This window comes from Typopeltis vanoorti, chromosome 3 (assembly GCF_054136105.1).
Source record: "Typopeltis vanoorti isolate ZY-2024b chromosome 3, IOZ_Tvanoo_1.0, whole genome shotgun sequence".
Lineage (NCBI taxonomy): Eukaryota > Metazoa > Arthropoda > Arachnida > Uropygi > Thelyphonidae > Typopeltis > Typopeltis vanoorti.
Window position 1 is genome coordinate 70,133,798 of NC_143551.1, and position 20,016 is coordinate 70,153,813.

The window sequence follows — 20,016 nt, forward strand, 5'->3', positions numbered from 1 at the left end:
CCTATATCTTGGTCTTCCTCTGGGTCTTTTCCCTGTCAACCTGGCAGAGAACGCTTGTTTTCCTAATCTTTCCTCTCCCATTCTGTTTAAGTGACCATGCCACCTGAGATTAGTTCTGCTAACACATTACTGGATGCTGACAATGTCAAGTTCTTCCTAATATCCTCATTTTTAATATGATATTGCCATTGATGCCATCTGTTCACGCCTCTAATCTTTCTCAGGACTCTCATATCTGCGGTCTCTAGTCTTTGGTCAAGTGTTTTACTTCTGACCCAGCTCTCAGATCCATAAGTTAAAATTGGTTTGAACACAGTCTTGTATACAGCTAATTTAGTGTTCCGACTAATTTCTTTCTTATTCCATATGAATTTATTCAATTGACTTCCCACGATACCAGCTTTGCTGATTGTGTTGTCTATTTCTATATTTAGTTTACCATCTTCAGTAAAAATTGTGCCTAAATAGCTGAAATGTTTTACTTGTTCCACAGGTTCTCCATTCACAACACAGTTGACATTTTCAATGATTCTGCCTATTTTCATTGTCTTTGTCTTTTTATTGCTGACCTTCATACCATATCTATTACAACAGCTATTCAATTTAGTCAGAGAATCTTGCAGACTTGTAGCGGATTTATTTAGAAGTATAACATCATCCGCATAAAGCAAAGAGCTGACATTAACATCTCCAATTTTGATATCAGGTTTAATACCACATTCCTTCATAATGTGATCCATATAGATAATGAATAACAGAGGGGATAATGTACATCCTTGTCTCACACCAGATTTAACATTAAACCATCTTCCCATACTTCCTTCAATTCTAACTGCTGACTCACAACTCAAATAAAGACTAAGTATTGCTTGATATAATGCCCCATTGACACCATATAACTGCAGCGTATTGAATAGCTTCTCTCTTGGCACCTTGTCATATGCCTTTTCCAAATCGACAAAACTTAAATACAGATCTTTGTTATATTCCCATGCTTTCTCGACTATTTGTCGTAAAGTGAAGATCTGATCCTGACAGCCTCTATTTGGCCTGAATCCAGCTTGTTCTTCACCAAGCTTTTCTTCCACAATTCTTCTCAACCGTTTCTCAAGTATACTTGCATAGATCTTGCCAGGAACACTCAGTAGGGAAATACCTCTGTAATTCTCACATTCAGTTTTATTTCCCTTTTTATATATGGGTACTATGAGAGCTCTACTCCAATCATCGGGAATTCGTCCCTCTGTCCAGGCTTTCTGAACTATGCAGTGCAGCCACTGTAAGACTCTTATACCACCATACTTCAGCATTTCTGGTCGAATATCATCTACCCCTGCTGCCTTTCCACATTTCAAGCCTTTGATGGCTTTTTCTACTTCAAGTATGGTTATGTATTCCTGACTGCATTCCTGGTCAGTGTTTTTTATCACTGTGCTGTCATCACTGCTTGTTTCATTTAGCAGTTTTTCAAAGTAATTACTCCATACTTCAAGGATATCTTTTTCTCCTGTTTTCATTTCACCTTTATCATCTCTAATTCCTTTTACAGCACTCTTTCCTCCATTCCTAAGCTTCTTCAACAACCTCCAGAATATTTTGCCACCTTCTTGATATTTATTTTCTATATTCTTGCCAAAGTCCTCCCATGACTTTTGTTTAGCTAGTTTTACACACTGTTTAGCTTTCTTACATTTGTCTCTGTATTCTGTAAGAGTAAAAGCTGACTTATTTGCCAGGAACTTTTGATATGCTTTCTTCTTTTCCTTCACTGCCTCTTTAACTTCCTGTGTCCACCAGGGAGTTCTGATTTTTTTTATCCTTGCACACAACCTCACCACATGCCTCTCTGGCAGAATCAATCAATGTTTCCTTCAGAGTTTGCCACTGAATCTCCAAGGTTTGATTCCTGTTCTCAAACTCTTTCATTTTCTTTTCAATAATATTTCTGTATTTTAGTCTACAGTTCACATCTGAGAGCTGCTCAACTTTCATTCGCTTTAAGACTTTCTTACATGTTATTCTTTTCAATATGAAATTCAATTTTATCCTGCTCAAGACTAAATAGTGATCGCTTCCAATTTCAAATCCTCTGTACACTCTGGTGTCCTGCACCAGGGAGAAAACATCACTATCAACAATAACATAGTCAATGAGACTTTTCTTATTCCTAGCCTCTTCTCTCCATGTGAATTTGTGCACATTTTTATGTTGGAACATGGTGTTAGTAATAACCAGTCCATCAAGATGTCATAAATGTAAGGCTGTGCAAACAAACTAATGCATATAATGACACATCCTACTGCACTGAGATAAAGGGATTTTGCTGTTTTCATTCGTCAAGACAATTTCATATGTATTTGAATTTGGGCTGTACAATTATTAAGGACATATACTATCTGATCAAAAATATCTGCACACACACTTTTGGAGTAGTGGATATGGCTATATACATCACAAACATGACTCATATGGATATAAAAGGAAGTACAGGGTCTTGCAATCTTCACATCACAGACAAACATTAACAGTAAAATAGGACATACTGAGGAAGTCAGTGACTTTCATAGTGGCACTATCATTGGATGTCACCATTGCAATAACTCATTTTGGGAAATTTCTGTCCTGCTACTATTGTGATGTGGAAATGCCTAGGTTCAACAACAGCTGTGACCTGGTAGTCCACATAAAATTACACAGTAGGAACACTGAGTGCTGAAGTCCATGGTGAAAAAAAGATGCCTGTCCTCAGATGAAATACAACTGCCAAGTTCCAAAATGCCTCTGCAAGCAAAGCCAACAGCATAACTGTTTGTTGGGAGCTAAAGAACATGCTACACAGCTGCAAACAAGTCTAACATCAGCCAAGCATTGGTGGAGTGGTGTAAAGCTTGCTGCCAATGGAATATGGAGCAGTGGAAACGCATTTTGACACACTTCACCATCTGGCAGTCCTACATACAATCTGAGTTTGGTGAATGTCCAAATGTGTTGTGCCCACTGTGAAGTTTTGTGCAAGAGACATCATGGTCTTAGGCTATTTTTCATAGTTTTAGCTAGATCTCCCTCCCCCCAGTTTCAATGATAGGTAGTCTTAATGTTGCGGCATATAACAACATTCTAAACTATTCCACACTTCTGACCTTTCCTGTATTAACGTGCAATGTCTCCCTCCACAAAGTGAGGTCTGTGCAAGAATGATTTGACAAGATGGGCATCGAAGAGCTTAACTTGTCTGAGCAGAGCCATGATCTCAACTCCAATGAACACCTGTGAGATAAACTGAATGCCCATTGCAAGCTAGGTTGAATCACCCAACATCAGTGTCTGACCCTCATTAATGCTCTTCTGGAAGAATGGAAGGGAATTACTATAACAACATATCAGAATCTAGTGGAAAGTCTTCCCAGATGGTAGGCTGTTACAGCAGCAAATGGTGAAGCAACTCCATACTAATGCCTTTCATAATTCTTGTTGAGAGGCTTATACGCTGGTTAGACATAATAACTAATATTTAAGGAATTGACAGCGTATACTGGAAATATAGATTAAATAAACTTTAATATACACTTTCCGATATTTCGGCGAACGTTACGTTGCCATCTTCTTGGGAACTTACTAAAAAGACACGTGCACACAAGTACTAATACAACAAATGAGACTGAGGCTAGGACGCTAGCGTTTTCCTAAAGTCCTGATGGTGCCCCCTGGTGGGCTATATTGGTAGTTCTTGGCCTTTGGGCTGAAGTTCTTTTGATAAAAGTTTCCCAAATTTGGGGCAGTTTCATGCATCCAAATTTGTTGAGGTTTGGCATGTTCCTAAGGGCCGAGGCTGATTCCATGAATAGTCTTTCATACTTGAACTTGCTGCGGTGTATTACTGTGGCTTTCTTCCATCTTATTCTGTGGCGAGTATCCAGAGCGTGGTCTGCAAGCCCAGAGTGGCTGTATTGGTGAAATCGGATGTAATCCTTGTGTTCTGAGATTCTGATATTTGCTGTCCTGCCTGTTTGGCCAAAGTAGGACAGTTTACAGCTGCAAGGGACCTGGTATACACCAGGTAGGTCTAGGGGAAGTGGTTGGTCTTTGGTGGAGCGGATAAGGGATGCCAGTTTTCTATGTGGTCTGTAACAAGTGGTCAAGTCATGTTTTTTTAAGATTTTATTGATTTTTTCTGAGGTGCCTCTGATGTAGGGAATAGTGATGGATTTAGAGTAATCTTTTTTGTGAGGGGGAGGGGGTGGTGGGTTGTGGATAACTGGGTTAAGTATTTTTTGGATTTTTTGGAGGGGGTAGCCGTTGGCTGAGAAAGTGTCACGGATGTGATTTAGTTCAGTGGTTAGGGCTTGATTATTAGAACAGATTATTTTTGCCCTGTTGAATAAGGCAGATACATTCACCAACAATCCCACCACCCCCCCTCACAACAATATGGAGTTATTAAAACATTATTCAACAGGGCAAAAATAATCTGTTCTAATAATCAAGCCCTAACCACTGAACTAAATCACATCCGTGACACTTTCTCAGCCAACGGCTACCCCCTCCAAAAAATCCAAAAAATACTTAACCCAGTTATCCACAACCCACCACCACCCCCTCCCCCTCACAAAAAAGATTACTCTAAATCCATCACTATTCCCTACATCAGAGGCACCTCAGAAAAAAATCAATAAAATCTTAAAAAAACATGACTTGACCACTTGTTACAGACCACATAGAAAACTGGCATCCCTTATCCGCTCCACCAAAGACCAACCACTTCCCCTAGACCTACCTGGTGTATACCAGGTCCCTTGCAGCTGTAAACTGTCCTACTTTGGCCAAACAGGCAGGACAGCAAATATCAGAATCTCAGAACACAAGGATTACATCCGATTTCACCAATACAGCCACTCTGGGCTTGCAGACCACGCTCTGGATACTCGCCACAGAATAAGATGGAAGAAAGCCACAGTAATACACCGCAGCAAGTTCAAGTATGAAAGACTATTCATGGAATCAGCCTCGGCCCTTAGGAACATGCCAAACCTCAACAAATTTGGATGCATGAAACTGCCCCAAATTTGGGAAACTTTTATCAAAAGAACTTCAGCCCAAAGGCCAAGAACTACCAATATAGCCCACCAGGGGGCACCATCAGGACTTTAGGAAAACGCTAGCGTCCTAGCCTCAGTCTCATTTGTTGTATTAGTACTTGTGTGCACGTGTCTTTTTAGTAAGTTCCCAAGAAGATGGCAACGTAACGTTCGCCAAAATATCGGAAAGTGTATATTAAAGTTTATTTAATCTATATTTCCAGTATACGCTGTCAATTCCTTAAATATTAGTTATAATGCCTTTCATACTAGAGTGAGAGTTGGGATGAGCAGGCATCCAGATATTTTTGATCAATTAATGTATTAATGTACACCCCTTGAGGGTACATGTCAGGAATTTGATGATGATAAATTAATGATGATAGATTAATGTATGCTAAATCTTGTTCAAGATGATAGCTGCATTTTTTTTTTAAAAAAAAATTTGGAAGACACGACATACCACTTTTTTCCTCATACACATCACTGAGATGATCAAATTTAATGGTGTCGTTAGTTAGCCAATATATATATATACATTTTTGTTAGTTTATTGATCTCAAATATCTCAGCATCCCATTTAATCTGATCTTTTCAACAAGTGGAAGAAAAACAGTACTATAGATCTTCATATATATCTCAAAAAAACTTTCTGAAAGTAGCACAAAAGCTCCAAAGTATTGCTACTTTATTTATTTATTTTAACAGCAAATCCATACACGGGGTTACAAAACCTGTAGCATATCAGAACCAAGTGTGGGCATGCGGTCAAGAAGAAAGAAGGCATTGATACGATTTCTGAAGAACTGGAAGTTGTAATCGCTAGGGAAAACTGATCCAGAACATAAAGGAGGATGAAGGGTTAATCTGGAATGTTTGGAGCAGCAAATGGATGTTGATTCCATTCGCTTGTATTTATGGATTTGAGGAAAAACAGTGAAATGGTGTCAGCTAGTTTGCTTGAACAGCATCCATGAAAATACTTGTAAAAGAGACAATAAAAAAAAAAAAAGGAAACAGTATGTCTATGAGATAGTGACTGGATTGAGTTTGTAAGAGAAGAGTCACAAATTAATGGAATCACAATCTTCTGGACGGCATCAAGCATGTTTTGAGAGGTTTCTGGTATTCCAGTCCATGTGCATTTGAAGAAATGAGCAGATGATTACATTTCAAGCATGAGTGGACATATAGCTTAAGCTAAAACAGTGAAACACAAGATAATAGACATGTGAAAATAGTTGCATGAAACTCCAAGCATTTGATCCTCTAAGCTCTAAGGATGCAATCCTGTTGTTGGGAGGCATTTCATTATGTTGATTGTGCACTGTATCCTACTATGTGCCTTGATACTTGTTAATGCCATCTTAACTCTTTCGCAATTATCATACAAATTTTAGGTATGGATGTCTTCGTACAGCCTTGAGAGTTTGTACACAAACAATGCATCAGAGTTGTATATCCATCAACTAGCAATACCTCAGTTTTGCTCATTTTCCCAATGAATACAGATAAAGATAACTGGAGTTTATTGTTATTCATATTATTTTTAATCAAACTAACATATTTTGTTGTCTATTATAGCTGGGAGATTTAAGGTAATGATGTTAATAATATCAACGGGAGGGGGGGGGGGGGGGAAATCGCTAGCCAAGTAGATAGCATCTCTGCTCTCCAATCGAGTGGGTTTGAATCCCACTGAGGACATGGATGTCCTCAGCCCATCCACAACACTAACATATGATAGGTTAAAGACTTTTACTAAAATAAAGAGCCAAAAGGCTTCATTTCGGTGATACACAATTATATAAATCAAGTGGATATTAAATCCAGCATTATTTCAAAGCCAAATGCAGAAACTAGGAAAGTTTTTCATATAAAATTTGACCAGAGAGCTTACGGGATCTCCGACACTCGAGTTCCTTAGTACTGAAGAAGAGTTTTTGCTCTCTTAAGGTTTCTGCCTGATCTCTGAAGAGAACCAACCAGTTAGAAATAGCTGTCAGGCCCAATAGAAGGCGAATATATGGATGTTTGGGCAGCGTTCATGTCTCCTATAAGGTCTGCAGTAGGGCAACTTGTAAATGCCAGTGAGTGTATTCCCATAAGCTCTCTGGTTAAAGACTTTTTGTGGGTATGATTCACATAAAAAAACTAAAGAAAAATTGCAGATGCAAAAAATTGAAACAAATGCAGTTATGAAATCAATGAATAATGTAATGTAGAAAAATCTGTTTCATGTATCACTTTTCACAATGCTAAACAGTGAATATTACGATAAGTGAAGGCAAAAATAAAAAAAATATATATATCTAATGAATTGCTTCCTAATCGTGATGAATCCTCAACTTCTATAAAGGGCAATGTGAATAGATAATAAAATTTCATGAATTTAAAATTAATTTCAAAAGGGCAAATTGATCTATGCATTCTTAGTTCACAATTGTTATGCACATATTAACATTAACAATTTGTCATTTCAGTCCAGCTGAAAGGATTTCAACAGTGAAATATATCTCTGGCATATAGCAATTGCCCTTGAACAGTTAATTGCATGTTGTACTATTCTGAATTACTGTGGGTAGAAGTGAGTAATTCATCCATTCATGTCTTATGTGCAGCAATAAATATTTTTTTAACCATAATGCACATATACACATGCATATTAAAATACTGAGATACAACAGTATCTCAATAAGTTAATCCGATGCTTATGGTGCAAAAACAGTACATTAATGATTTAGATTAATGCAAATAAGATTAAAATAATTCCACTTACACAGTGAGGACAGCTCCACTTTCCTTCTGGTGGATCTTCAAGATCTGGATCTAGACAAACAAGGTGATAGGCTCGGGGGCATGTATCACAAAGTATTATTTCCCCTCCTTGCTGACATACTTCACAGTAATCCTGATGGTCTGTCTGAAATATAAAACACTTAATAATAAATATCTAAACATTGATAATTCAGGAAAACTGAAGAAACATGAAACTCAAATTTGGTTTATATTAAATGATTGATATGACTCAACTTTTCAAACTGATAAAAAAAAAAGAACTATCTGCGTGATCATGTACATTGTGCCATTATCGAGCAATTATAACAAGCTGTACTTGTCCAACCCCAAGGAAAAACTACTACTGATATTTTATCTTGGTCACTGAGGCATTTTCATGAGCACAGGAATATGCACATTCATGAAAACACACTGCAGAAGGTCAAACTAAAAATAGATTCAAAATGGCATTACCCTAATCCTAATTAGTTCCATCTATGGATGCAATGAGAGAACTTTCTCATTTTACAGTCTTTAGTCTCCCCGATTTTTTAGTAGAGTGAAAAATTTTTTTTAGATTAAGCAAATATTACAGAGATGTGGCAGATTCCAAAAACAGTCTCTCAGAAACATATTTACATCTGCATGGTAGTAGTTTTTATCACCCCCACAAGATCTAATGATTTGTGTCAGTGGAATGATCTGCAACCCAATTATGTATTATATATATTATTACATTCATGCAGCAGTGTCATAGTATCCTGTAAACACTTTGAGGATAAAATTCAGGAATTTGTGGTGAGGTGCAGAGAATACTAGCTAGCATCTCAGGATAATTATTATCCCTACCAACCACATCTCAACATATATGCCAAAAAATTTCTCAGCTGTTTCTAGATGACCGAATAAACACAGTTTTGGTTGCATACTCTCTCTCTCTCTCTCTAGTTAACTTGCTGTGTCATAAATAAAATTATATTTAGTTGTCAAAAACTAAAACTACGATCATTTGTGGATTCGGTGTGACTCAGTTGGAGAAGCTGCTGCTGCAAGAGAAAATAATGACTGAAGTGAATGTAAGACCAGAGGAAGCAAGAAGTGTAGTGGAAGAGCAGGAAAGTAAAGTAGATGAGTTTGCAAATGGAGAGGTGAATGCATGAGCAAATGGAATGAGAGAGAAGGAATACAGGCTGGACAGGAAGACACCGAGTGAGCAGTGCAGATGATGGTTTCAGGAACGAGGAATGGTTTCAGAATGAGGAATAGATGTGTGAGTATGCAAGAAAGGATTAAGACAGTCAAGGATGTGATAATGATTTAGATGTGGGGAGGGAGGTGATGATAGAGAGGAATGAAGGGAAGAGGAATCATATTCAAAAAAGGTGATCAGTGGGATTTGTTATAGAAACAGAAATGAGCTAATGTGTATTTTCACAAGTGCTAGAAGTATCTAAAATGAGGGGAATAAAATTGTGGCATTGATAGAGTTCATTTTCCCAAAAATTGTTAGAATAAGTGAGACAGTTGAATGAGGATGACATTCTGACAGGAATAGAGATGGAGGTATACATAGTCTTTCATGAAGACAGACAAGGCAAAAAAAAAAGGGAGGAAGAATGCTATTGATGATGGCAGAGGGGTTGTGCCCATCTTGGGTGGAGATGCAGGGGGAAAATAGTGACTGTGGTTTTGAAACTATGGTGTGAAGTAGAGGTGGATAGGATGAAATGTTTAGCAAACTGGTCTGGCTAATAAGAAAAGAGTGATCATTATGGGCAATTTCAAGTACAGTAATACAGAATGGAATGAAAAAAGAGAGAGGGAGAGAGCGTCTGGAGCTCCAGAATGAATTTCTTTAGTTTATGAAGGACAACTACCTTAAGCATTAAGTAAATGAGATGCTACATGTGGATCAAGGTTATTGATTTGATTATCGCATCAGAAGATATTATTGTAAATGAAATGTCACGTCTTCCTCCAGTTGGGTGATGACCACCCATATCAGGACTACTGTGAGAAAGTGTTATATGTCGTACTATAAGGCAGATGATTATGACAATCTCAGGAGGCAGCTTGCAACAATAGCATGGAATGAGGAATTGGATGAGAAGGAAATCAATGCTGTTTGGTCTCTACTCAGGAACTATCCTAAGTGTATTTCAAAGGTCAGGAGATTTTTTGATATGTAGGCATAAAGCAGATGACTGAAGAGGTGAAGCATGAAATCTCGAAGAAAAGGGCATTGTGGAGGCAGCACAAAATGAGTTGGCAATAATCAGTTACACGAGGAGTACAAAGAGCAAGCAAGCAAGATGACTTGCTTGGTAAAAGTGGTGAAAGTGCAGTGAGCAACAGTTAGCAAATAAGGCTAAAATAAATCCTAGGGAGACCACATCCATCTTAACAAACCTCACAAATCTGGTCTCGTGCAACATGGAGTTGAAAACATCAACCACAGGATCCAATGGCAACACACCAAGCTACTACATAAATCCATATATAAACATGAGAGATTGTATAAAGAAAGTGCTGAAGCCTTACGGCACAAATCTAATCTTAACCGCAACGGCTGTCTCACTATCCCAGAAGTCTGGGAAATTGTTATCCTCAACTGCATAAAATAAATTTATCAGTTATATTTTAATTTTATTTACTTACAACCCAATAGCTTTTAATCCTTAAACACGCTACTGCATGCATAGAAGGATTCCAATGTAAGCATGTGCACTAATGTGTTTTTTGAATGTAATTTCCTAATGTTGTTTAATAACTGTACTAATGACACTTATTAAACAACATTAATAACTGTCAATTAATGTTGACATTAATTGACAGTTATTAATTTAAGATACTCAAGAAGATTATTCAAAATTAGGTGGATATTGAATACCACATTATTTCTTAGCCGAATACAAATCTGGTCTTGCGCAACATGGAGTTGAAAACATCAACCACAGGATCCAATGGCAAGACACCAAGCTACTACATAGATCCATACATTATTCGGCTAAGAAATAATGTGGTATTCAATATCCACTTAATTTTGAATAATTTAACTTCGCCAAAGTAAAGCCTGCTGGCTCTTATTTTCAGTACTTAAGAAGAAATATTTACATATTATTAAAAAGTTAATTACTGTGGCATACGTGTGAATTTACAGTTATGTGTTTTAGCAATCTGCTTACTTATTATAACAAGGCAATGAATACATTGGACAAGTGACATGCATATACAGTAGTATATTTAGATTTGCAAAGGCTTTCGATAAATTGCTACATGACAAGCTAGTAGTTAAATGGAACAGATGGGATTGGATAGGATTAGTGTGTTGGATTGGAGATTGGCTCTCTGATTCCTTGGTTTTTAAAATAATGGTGAGTTGTTGAAGAAGGTTTAGAGACAATTCACTAAATAGGTTTTGGTTCTCTAAAAGTATGATAACAAATGCATGGAATGAGGAACTAGATGAGAAGGAAATCAATGCTGTGAGTATGAGGACAGATTGAGAGAATGCACATTGTAAGCCTAGTGGATAGAAAGAAGAGGGGGAGGTACATGGTCGAGACATAAGTTGGTAAGGGGTAATTACCAGATTTTTCATAGAATGTCTGGAGATGGGGGAGAACAAGAGGCAATCCTGGAAGCTGTATATGGAGGATGTGAGCAGAGGGTGAGGAGTAGATTCTTTGCATGGGGAGTGGTGGGTGATTGGAATGCAATGTTTGAGATTGTAATGAGTACAGAGACAGTGAATACATTTAAATTGAGGTATAGTGAGCAGTGCATGTGAGAGTGGGAACTCCCTGCAATGAGTCTCTTGACTCTGTGGAGGTCTGATGATGATGATGATAATAATAATAAGAAGAATTATGAACACTGTTTATATTGTATTTGTAGACAATGTCAAATTTAAGAGGGAAAAAAAAAGTTCCTGAATTACCTCATAACCTTCATTTTCAGGATCTGATCCCGGAAAACTAGAAGTAGTTTTTGTTTTCTTTTTCTTTTTTGTTTTCTTTGTTTTACTTTTACGCCGTGATTCACTCTTTGGTGGAGGAGTCATATTCTGTGCTTCTTCTAAGGCTGCTTCAAAATCTGCATCACTCTTATCACTAAAACTATCTTCTTCTTCCTATTCAGAAAGGAAATGTAGCTATATGCAGTAAGAAATTTCAAATTTTACATACACTTTTTTATTTGAAAAATGCACATGTAGAAAATATAAAAAAAAATTATCTCATAACTTATTATTTTAATAAGAGTTTAATATTATTTTAAGATGAAACCATGCATATTTATATAGTTGGAGAAATCAAAAAAGTAAAGAATTCACACAAGAATAATAGCACATTAAAAGGTTCTCCAAATATGTTAATATCTGGAGAACATTGGAGAATCCCATGCAAACAAATCTCCTAATTGCTTAAGTGTGCGCTAACGGTGATTTGTGCATTCAAAGAAAACATAGCACTTTCTAACTGAACCAACAACAGTAAACAGTATGCTATTCATATTTTTGTCATCAAGAAGGGATCAAACCATTTGAGATTAAAAAAAAATATTAGTGTAATGTATGGTGAAAAGCATATAAGCAAAATAAGTGTACGAATGGGTGGAAATGATTAAAAAGAGAAACCAACAATAAAGTAAATGCTGAGGACTGCTAACAACAACCATTCTCTTAACATAATATTGTTTGACATCATTTTCAGATGAGTAGCCATTAATTTAAAACAATTCACAATCAAGGACTTATTAAATAAGAATTCTTCTTGCCCATCTTACAGTCCCCCCCCCCACCCCAAGTCCTGGTATGCTGCCTCACCGTGGCTGGGGGGAAGGGGATTGGCCCTGGGCAAAGCACGTCGGGGGATCATTACTCCTAGTAGGGTCTCCCAAGGCGTGAAGGCCATCCCACTATGCCCAGCTAAATGCTAGCAGGCGAAGACAGAAGAGGAGATTGGCACCATCTGTCTTAATTTACTGCCCATTAGACATTCATGGTGAAGGATTTAACACAGCACACCATGCCGGCTCGGACGTCGCCTGGTTCAACAAGGTCTGCGTTGCCATTTGGTAGCAGCTCCAGGGGGTGGCAATGCGAAGTTAGCAACTGGCGCTACCACTATCACTGACAAAAATAATGGAAAAACTGGATCCAGATTCAGACTCCGCAACCATTTAATGACCGGAACTTGGTTCATTTAGGACTAGGGGAGAAGAAGATCTTACAGTCAGAAAGCATACCAAGTGATTATTATTATTATTATTTTTGCTCTGGCTGAAGAAACAATTGAAAATGCTCTTCTTAAATAGCATCAAAAACCATGTGGCTCAATTGAGAGTACGAGTGGAAAAAGCAAAAATATATTTAAGCACAGAAACTGAGTGTTAATGTGTTTTTTTTTTTCCCTATTCCTACATAAAGAACTGAAAGTGGGATAATATATTTGATGATAAAGATTTGTTGGTCTTCTTATGAATAAGCTCAATATAGACTAATTTCCAAGCTCCCAGTGGAATAGGAAAGAATAAAAACAGCACTGACTCTGGAGTGCAAACCTTCAGAACAATTGAAAAAAATACCATCAGGACAAGGAGACTTTTTCTTTTCTTTTTTTTTTTTGATATCCAGTTTGGACAAAATTCTTCTGATCACGTCTAAAAAAAAAGGAGACATTAAATGTTGGATGTTTGAAATAGCAGCATATTAATAATGTAAGGATTTTGAGGAAAAAGAAAAATAAGACACTAGGAAATTAGCTTTGTCCATGGGTAAGTAGCAATGCACAATAAAAGAGCACCTGAATACAAAAAAAGTAAAAGAAAAATCTCATGCAAGTTATGCCAATAGCTTTGGCAAAAAACCAAAATTTTTAACTGCAATTTAGACATGATTTAGACAGTTCAGCTTTTAGCTCTTTCAAAATCAGTTTTAGATGTTTAGACTTATACGTTGATTGTTACTCATAATTTAATATAATTATAAGTACAGGCAGTCCCCGGGATATGAACGAGATACATTCCTGAGAATGTCTTTAAGTCGGATTTGTATGTAACTCGGATCCCTGACGAACAGTGCATATAATAATAATAACAACAATACTATAATGGCTCATATATGGCAATAACAATACAGTGTAATACTGTAATAATAATAATAATAACAACAACAATACCGCTGTACTGTAATAATAAATTACAGAAACTATTGTGCTCTTTCTTTTAATTCAAACAAACAGAACATAAAAACAAACTTATACAAAAAAGTTTAGATATGAGATAGGAGAAATTTCAAAAATGAATATTAAAGATTGCATCAATGTCTTGTTTACTGGAAGGGGCACTTCTGAGGCAAGAAGGTAGGCTAACATTAATCAGAAGATGATGATGGAGATGGTGATAGAGAGGATGGACCTGGTGCTGAAGAATCAGGATTTAATTCTATTTCTGGAGGAGGGGAGCTCACCACTGAAGTCGGTTTCTTGAAAAATGTATCGAGGGTTGTTTTCACAGCTTTTTCTTTTTTTCATCATAAATGACCTTGTAGCAGCTAATATTCTCACTAACTGCATGGTAAACCTTTGTAAACTGCTGAATGTTAGGATCTTGCTCCTCAATCTTAGCAAATCCTTCTACACAATGAGACGAAAGGCTTCAGCTAATTCTTTTGTCATAAATTTTCTTGGCTCTGGATCTTCTGATTCTATCAGCTGCTTCTCTATCTCCATAAGATCTTCATTGGTTAATTTTTGTGACTCTAGCAAGTCAATGACATCATTTTCATTGATGTCCAATTGCAGTGCATTGCCAATATCCACCACAGCTTTCCTGGCTTCAGCGATGTCTTCTGTGAAGCCATGAAAATCGTCACAGAATCGAGGGCACATTGCTTCACTTCCTTCCATGAATCAGCAATGTTTTTAATGGCATCATGGATGTTATAATTCTTTCAGAACTCTCTCAAAATCATCACATCATCTTCCGTAGCCCTGAATGCTTGCAGGAATGTACGCCGTAAGTAATAAGCCTTAAATTCAGAAATGATTCTCTGATCCATTGGCTGTAGTAACGATGTAGTGTTGGGTGGTAAAAATACGACCTTTCCATTTGGGTGAAAGTCATCTAAAGATGTTGGATGTCCAGGAGCAGTGTCCAGCACAAGCAGAATTTTAAAGGAAATTTTCTTTTACGAACAATACCGTTGCATAGCAGGAATAAAACAGTTCAAGAGCCAATCTTCAAACTTGGCAAGTGCGACCCAGGCCCTTAAATTTGACTTCCAAATAACGGGAAGAGCTGCATTAATAATGTAGCGAAGAATGTGCGAAAGAAATGAGTTTCTGAATTATTAATTTAATTATCCTTATGGTGAGCCTTGGGAGCCCATTCGTAAGTACAGAATGCCGTAAGTCGGGTTGTCCATAACCCGGGGACTGCCTGTATTATATTATAATTAAATTTTAATTATTTAGTTATATTAAATATTTTAATATTATTTTCTATATTTCACCAAAGCCAAAATGGAATCATCATCAAGGAAGAATACACAAGTAAAGATATGTGTATGCAATCATTACATGACTAAGAAAAACTAATGTGAAGAAACAAGGCAAGTCCTAGTGAGTTTGTTGGCATTCTTCAATGTAGGACTGATGATCTGAGAATAAGCATTTTCCAAATTTGAGGTAGTTCAATTAATCCAAATCTATTCAAGATTAAGACTGTTTTTTTTTTATGGCAGAGGCAGATTCAAGGAACAGTCTTTCATGCAGTCTGTTTGTAAAATCTTTATGTTTAGAGATTCTGATACTGGTTGCCCTGCCTCTTTAGGCAATAACAGAACAGTAAATAGACACTGAGCAAATCTAAAGACTATATCTGGTCTTTGCGGGAATGTACACCGTAAGTAATAAGCCTTAAATGCAGAAATGACTCCCTGATCCATAGGCTGCAGTAATGATGGATAAGGGATGTCAATCTTTTGTGCAGTCCTCTGGGTAACTGAATTGTATTATTTCAGGATTTTAACTTTTCATATGTGCCATGATATATGGGATGGTCAAGGTTTTATTGTTGTCTATATTAGAGGTGGGATGGGATATGTGTAAGTATACATGGGGATAATTTTTTTTTTTTTTAAATTTTGATCCTATGGGGACCACAGCCACTGATTAAGAAGAAGACAACGTGCACAATTGTTGTTTAAGAGATACCTGTACCATGAAAGGTTTCTTCTATTAACACAAAAAAAAAAAAAAAAAAAAAAAAACACAAGGGATAAGTAATACTATTTATTTAAGGCCATATATTTCAGCCTGAATATTACAGGCCATCATCAGTGGTGACAATAGTTAATTACAAAGATGAATGTAAACAATGGATTGATTTGAAAAAGTAAGAGTCGCATGATGTTACACATAAAACAACACAGTTCAGCTACTGCAAAACTTTTATAGCTTCATATTTGATTATTTCTGCTAGAACATCATCTACTCCAGCTGCCTTTCCACATTTCAAGTTTTTGATGGTTTTTCCTACCTCAGGTATTGATATATATATATTTATTTCTGTTTGCATTCCTCTTGAAATTTTCTACCACTTTTATGTTACTGCTTGTTTCATTTAAGTTTTTCAAAGTAATTACTCTAGACATCTAAAATATCCTTATCTTCAGTTTTCATGTCACTTTTATCATCTTGAATTCCTTTTACAGTATTCTTTCTTCCATTTCTGAGCTTTTTCAACAGTTCCCAGAACATTTTGTCACCTTCCTGATATTTACATTCTATATAAGAAAGTCAACGATAGAACCCACAATATTTCAGACAGCAAACATAGTGTTAGGATTAAGGATCACAAGATGGCAGCATGATCAGCTGCCTCTTCACTGGATGCAGTGTATAATCATGATAGTCTTCAGCCAGCTATCTCTGATAGGCTTTCGATGAGTGATCCACCCCCTTCGGTCTCAAAAAGTTACATGGGTTATACTAAAATTGCCCCACCTACTCCCTATATGGAATAAAAGGCATTAGCAGATTCTTACTGAAGTCTTCCATTGACTTTTGCTTAACTAATTTCACACATAGCTTAGCTCCCTTACATTTTTCTCTGTATTCTTTTAAGGCATCTGACAACTTATTTGCCAGGAACTTTTTGTTATTTTTTTCTTTTTTTTTCTTTTCCAGGACTTCTTTACTTCTTTTGTCCACCATGCTGTTCTTATTTTTCTATCCTTGGACAACCTCACCATATGTTTCCCTAGCTGAATCAATCAATAACAATTACATAATAATAAATCCTGGATATGCTATTTTATGGGAGATCACTAGATGCAGTCCTTTTCCTGTAAAAAAAAAATAATAATAATTTTTATTTAGAAATAAACAGATTTTTACTCAATACATCTATTCTTATCAAAGACCGGAATGCAAATACCTCTGTATATAGTGAAAATCATCTCCTCCCCAACACATAGCACACTGCACAGATGCAAGAATAGCAAAGTAAAAGTTTCAGTGCATCACTAAATACAAAACAGAGATAATTAATCTATGTACTATATTTAGTGACAATTAAAGTAATTAGAGAAACTGGAATAAAAATGACTCTGTATAGTGAAAAACACCTCCCCCTTTCACAGACACTATAATGCATAAATGCAAGCAAAACAAAGTAGAAGTTGTATTGTAGTAATGTCCTACCAACCTTTTTCAAAGTTTCAGTTGCAGAAAATGTCAGTATACTTGTTCATAATGCAGTTATTATGAATAAATTTATTGTGATTTAGGCAAAGCAAATAAAGAATTATATATATATATATATATATAATTTGAAATCAGACAGAATTACATTTGATAGTTTCTATATCATTAAGACAATTCACATATGCTAATTTTACAATAAAACCAAAAGAATTTAAATTGGCATGCAACATATATTTCAATCTTTGTAAAAATGCACATCCCTGAAGAGAAAGGGTCATACATATACTGCTGAGTGAGTTCCTACTCAATGTGCAACATGCACAAAACCCAGCCCAGAGTGATAAATTACTCAGAAAGATGTTATACAAGAAAAGCAATGCCAGACCAGTAGTAGAAACCATTCATACGAAATGCAGTTAGGAGTACATATTGATAGAAAAAAACTATCAGCAATTAAATGTGGAAAGGCAGTTGGAACTGACTTCTTATTTTTTGACTTTGAACTTTTCTTACTTGAACTATTTTCACTTTCTAGAATTCATTAAAAAAAATTTTTAACTTACTTCAAAATTTATAAATTTAGAAATGATGTTTGCCCCAAAATATGTAGATATAAATTTTGTTTTCTTACACCATATAATTCAGATGCCACGATTTAGAAAGTTGAATTCTACCTAGGTTTTTTTTTTTTTTTTTTGCAAAAATTTCTGGTCAGTTTGTGTTCTTGCAGAGATAACGATCACTTTTCAGGAGGAAAAATCTTCCCAACTTTGTACTGGACTAGTTTATTCAATTTTTAAATGAACAGCCGTTGTAAATATTTATAAATATTTCTTATTCTATATGAAATTTGAACCCTGATCTTTCCAATCCAAAGGCCTTGTTATTCTTCTAACTACTCTTTAAAGTATGGTAACCTCTTGTGAGAGTAGAAGTGTCCACTGCACTTTTGTTATAATCCTGGTGTTGGCATTGTAATAATTTTGGGGTAAGAATCTTAATTTAATATTCCTCATAAATGCTATTTGCTATGGTGAACTTGTTTTATTCACAATAATGATTTTAAAATAGCATTCTGCTAGGCAAAATTTACTGGAACATTTTATTGATGAAAACAGTATTCACCGCACTGGGATTACAAGATATTTTGATTCTCTGGCACAAAGTATTAAGTGCTATTATAAGGATGGGATCTGCTGCTGCTGACTTAAACATGTTATCTATTGATTACTTATCCTCCAGTGTACACTGCTCATATATGTCTAGGCTTCAGTTTATGTTTCAAAATGTTTTAATGGCATCGAGGATATCAATGAGTTCTAGAGTAAATCTTGTTGCATATGCAGATTGCAAAACAAATAATAAATACTTACTGAACTCTGTTTCTTTCTTTTACCAAATGGTGCTATTTTGATTTTCAATGAAGGAACTGACTTCTTATTTTTTGACTTTGAACTTTTCTTACTTAAACTCTTTTCACTTTCTGAAATTCATTCAAAAAAATATTTTAAGTCACTTCAAAATTTATAAAATTACATTTTGTTATTTAATATTGCAAAATTTGAAGTATATGCAAAATAAAAGAATTTCCATGTTGAAAGATTAATTGGAGTATTAACAGCACTCAGAAAGGATTAAAACTATTTTAATCCTTTGAATATCTGATCTCAGTCACAGGGAGTACAAATGAACACTTGTAACACATATACATACACAAAGGCAACAGTAATAAATGAAACGTGGATCCCTAAAATCCTATCTAGACAAGGCACCCTCTATGGACGTTTGTAGGGGCTTAGGTTGTAAATTGAGAAATTTATTGCATCCATATATTTAAATTCAGTTGATTTCTGAGAGCAGCTATAGATTCCAAAAACAGTGTTTATTTTTTAAATTAACTAATGAAGCATGGTTTTTCCCCCCCCGACAGATCCTATGCATAGCATCCAATGCATGACCAGACTGACCACATTCGTGACTGCAGTTCTTGCAGAGATAACAACCAGAGTTTTCAGGAGGAAAAATCTTCCCAACTTTGTACTGGACCAGTTTATTCACTTTTTAGATGAACAGCCATTGTAAATATTTATAAATATTTCTTGCATTCTAGATGAGATTTGAACCTTGGTCTTTCCAATCCAAAGGCCCTGTTATTCTTCTAACTACTCTTTAAAGTATGGTAACCTCTTGTCAGGGCAGAAGTGTCCATTCACTTTTGTTATAATCCTGGTGTCAGCATTAATAATTTTGGAGTAAGGATCTTAATTTAATGTTCCTCATAAATGCTATTTGCTATGGTGAATTTTTGAACTTGTGTTATTCACAATAATGATTTTAAAATAGCACAGTGCCAGGGAAAATTTGCTAGGTGAAAACAGTATTCACCACACTGGGATTAGAGGATATTTTGATTACACAATAATATATGTTGTGTAATCAAAATGTTTTACAAT

General features: G+C 35.9%; 1 protein-coding gene across 4 annotated transcripts in view; it reads right to left on the reverse strand.

Annotated features, from left to right (window-relative positions):
* The window catches only part of Mi-2 (chromodomain-helicase-DNA-binding protein Mi-2 homolog), a 692,327-nt gene that overhangs the window by 544,016 nt on the left and 128,295 nt on the right, over positions 1-20,016 (reverse strand). For all 4 annotated transcript variants that reach the window (XM_090390662.1, XM_090390660.1, XM_090390659.1 and 1 more), the window contains exons 5-7: positions 18,937-19,046; positions 11,794-11,985; positions 7,855-7,998 (exon numbers count right to left, since the gene is read on the reverse strand). In XM_090390662.1, coding sequence (XP_090246788.1) covers positions 7,855-7,998; positions 11,794-11,985; positions 18,937-19,046 — 446 coding nt within the window. The remainder of the gene's footprint in view (positions 1-7,854; positions 7,999-11,793; positions 11,986-18,936; positions 19,047-20,016) is intronic.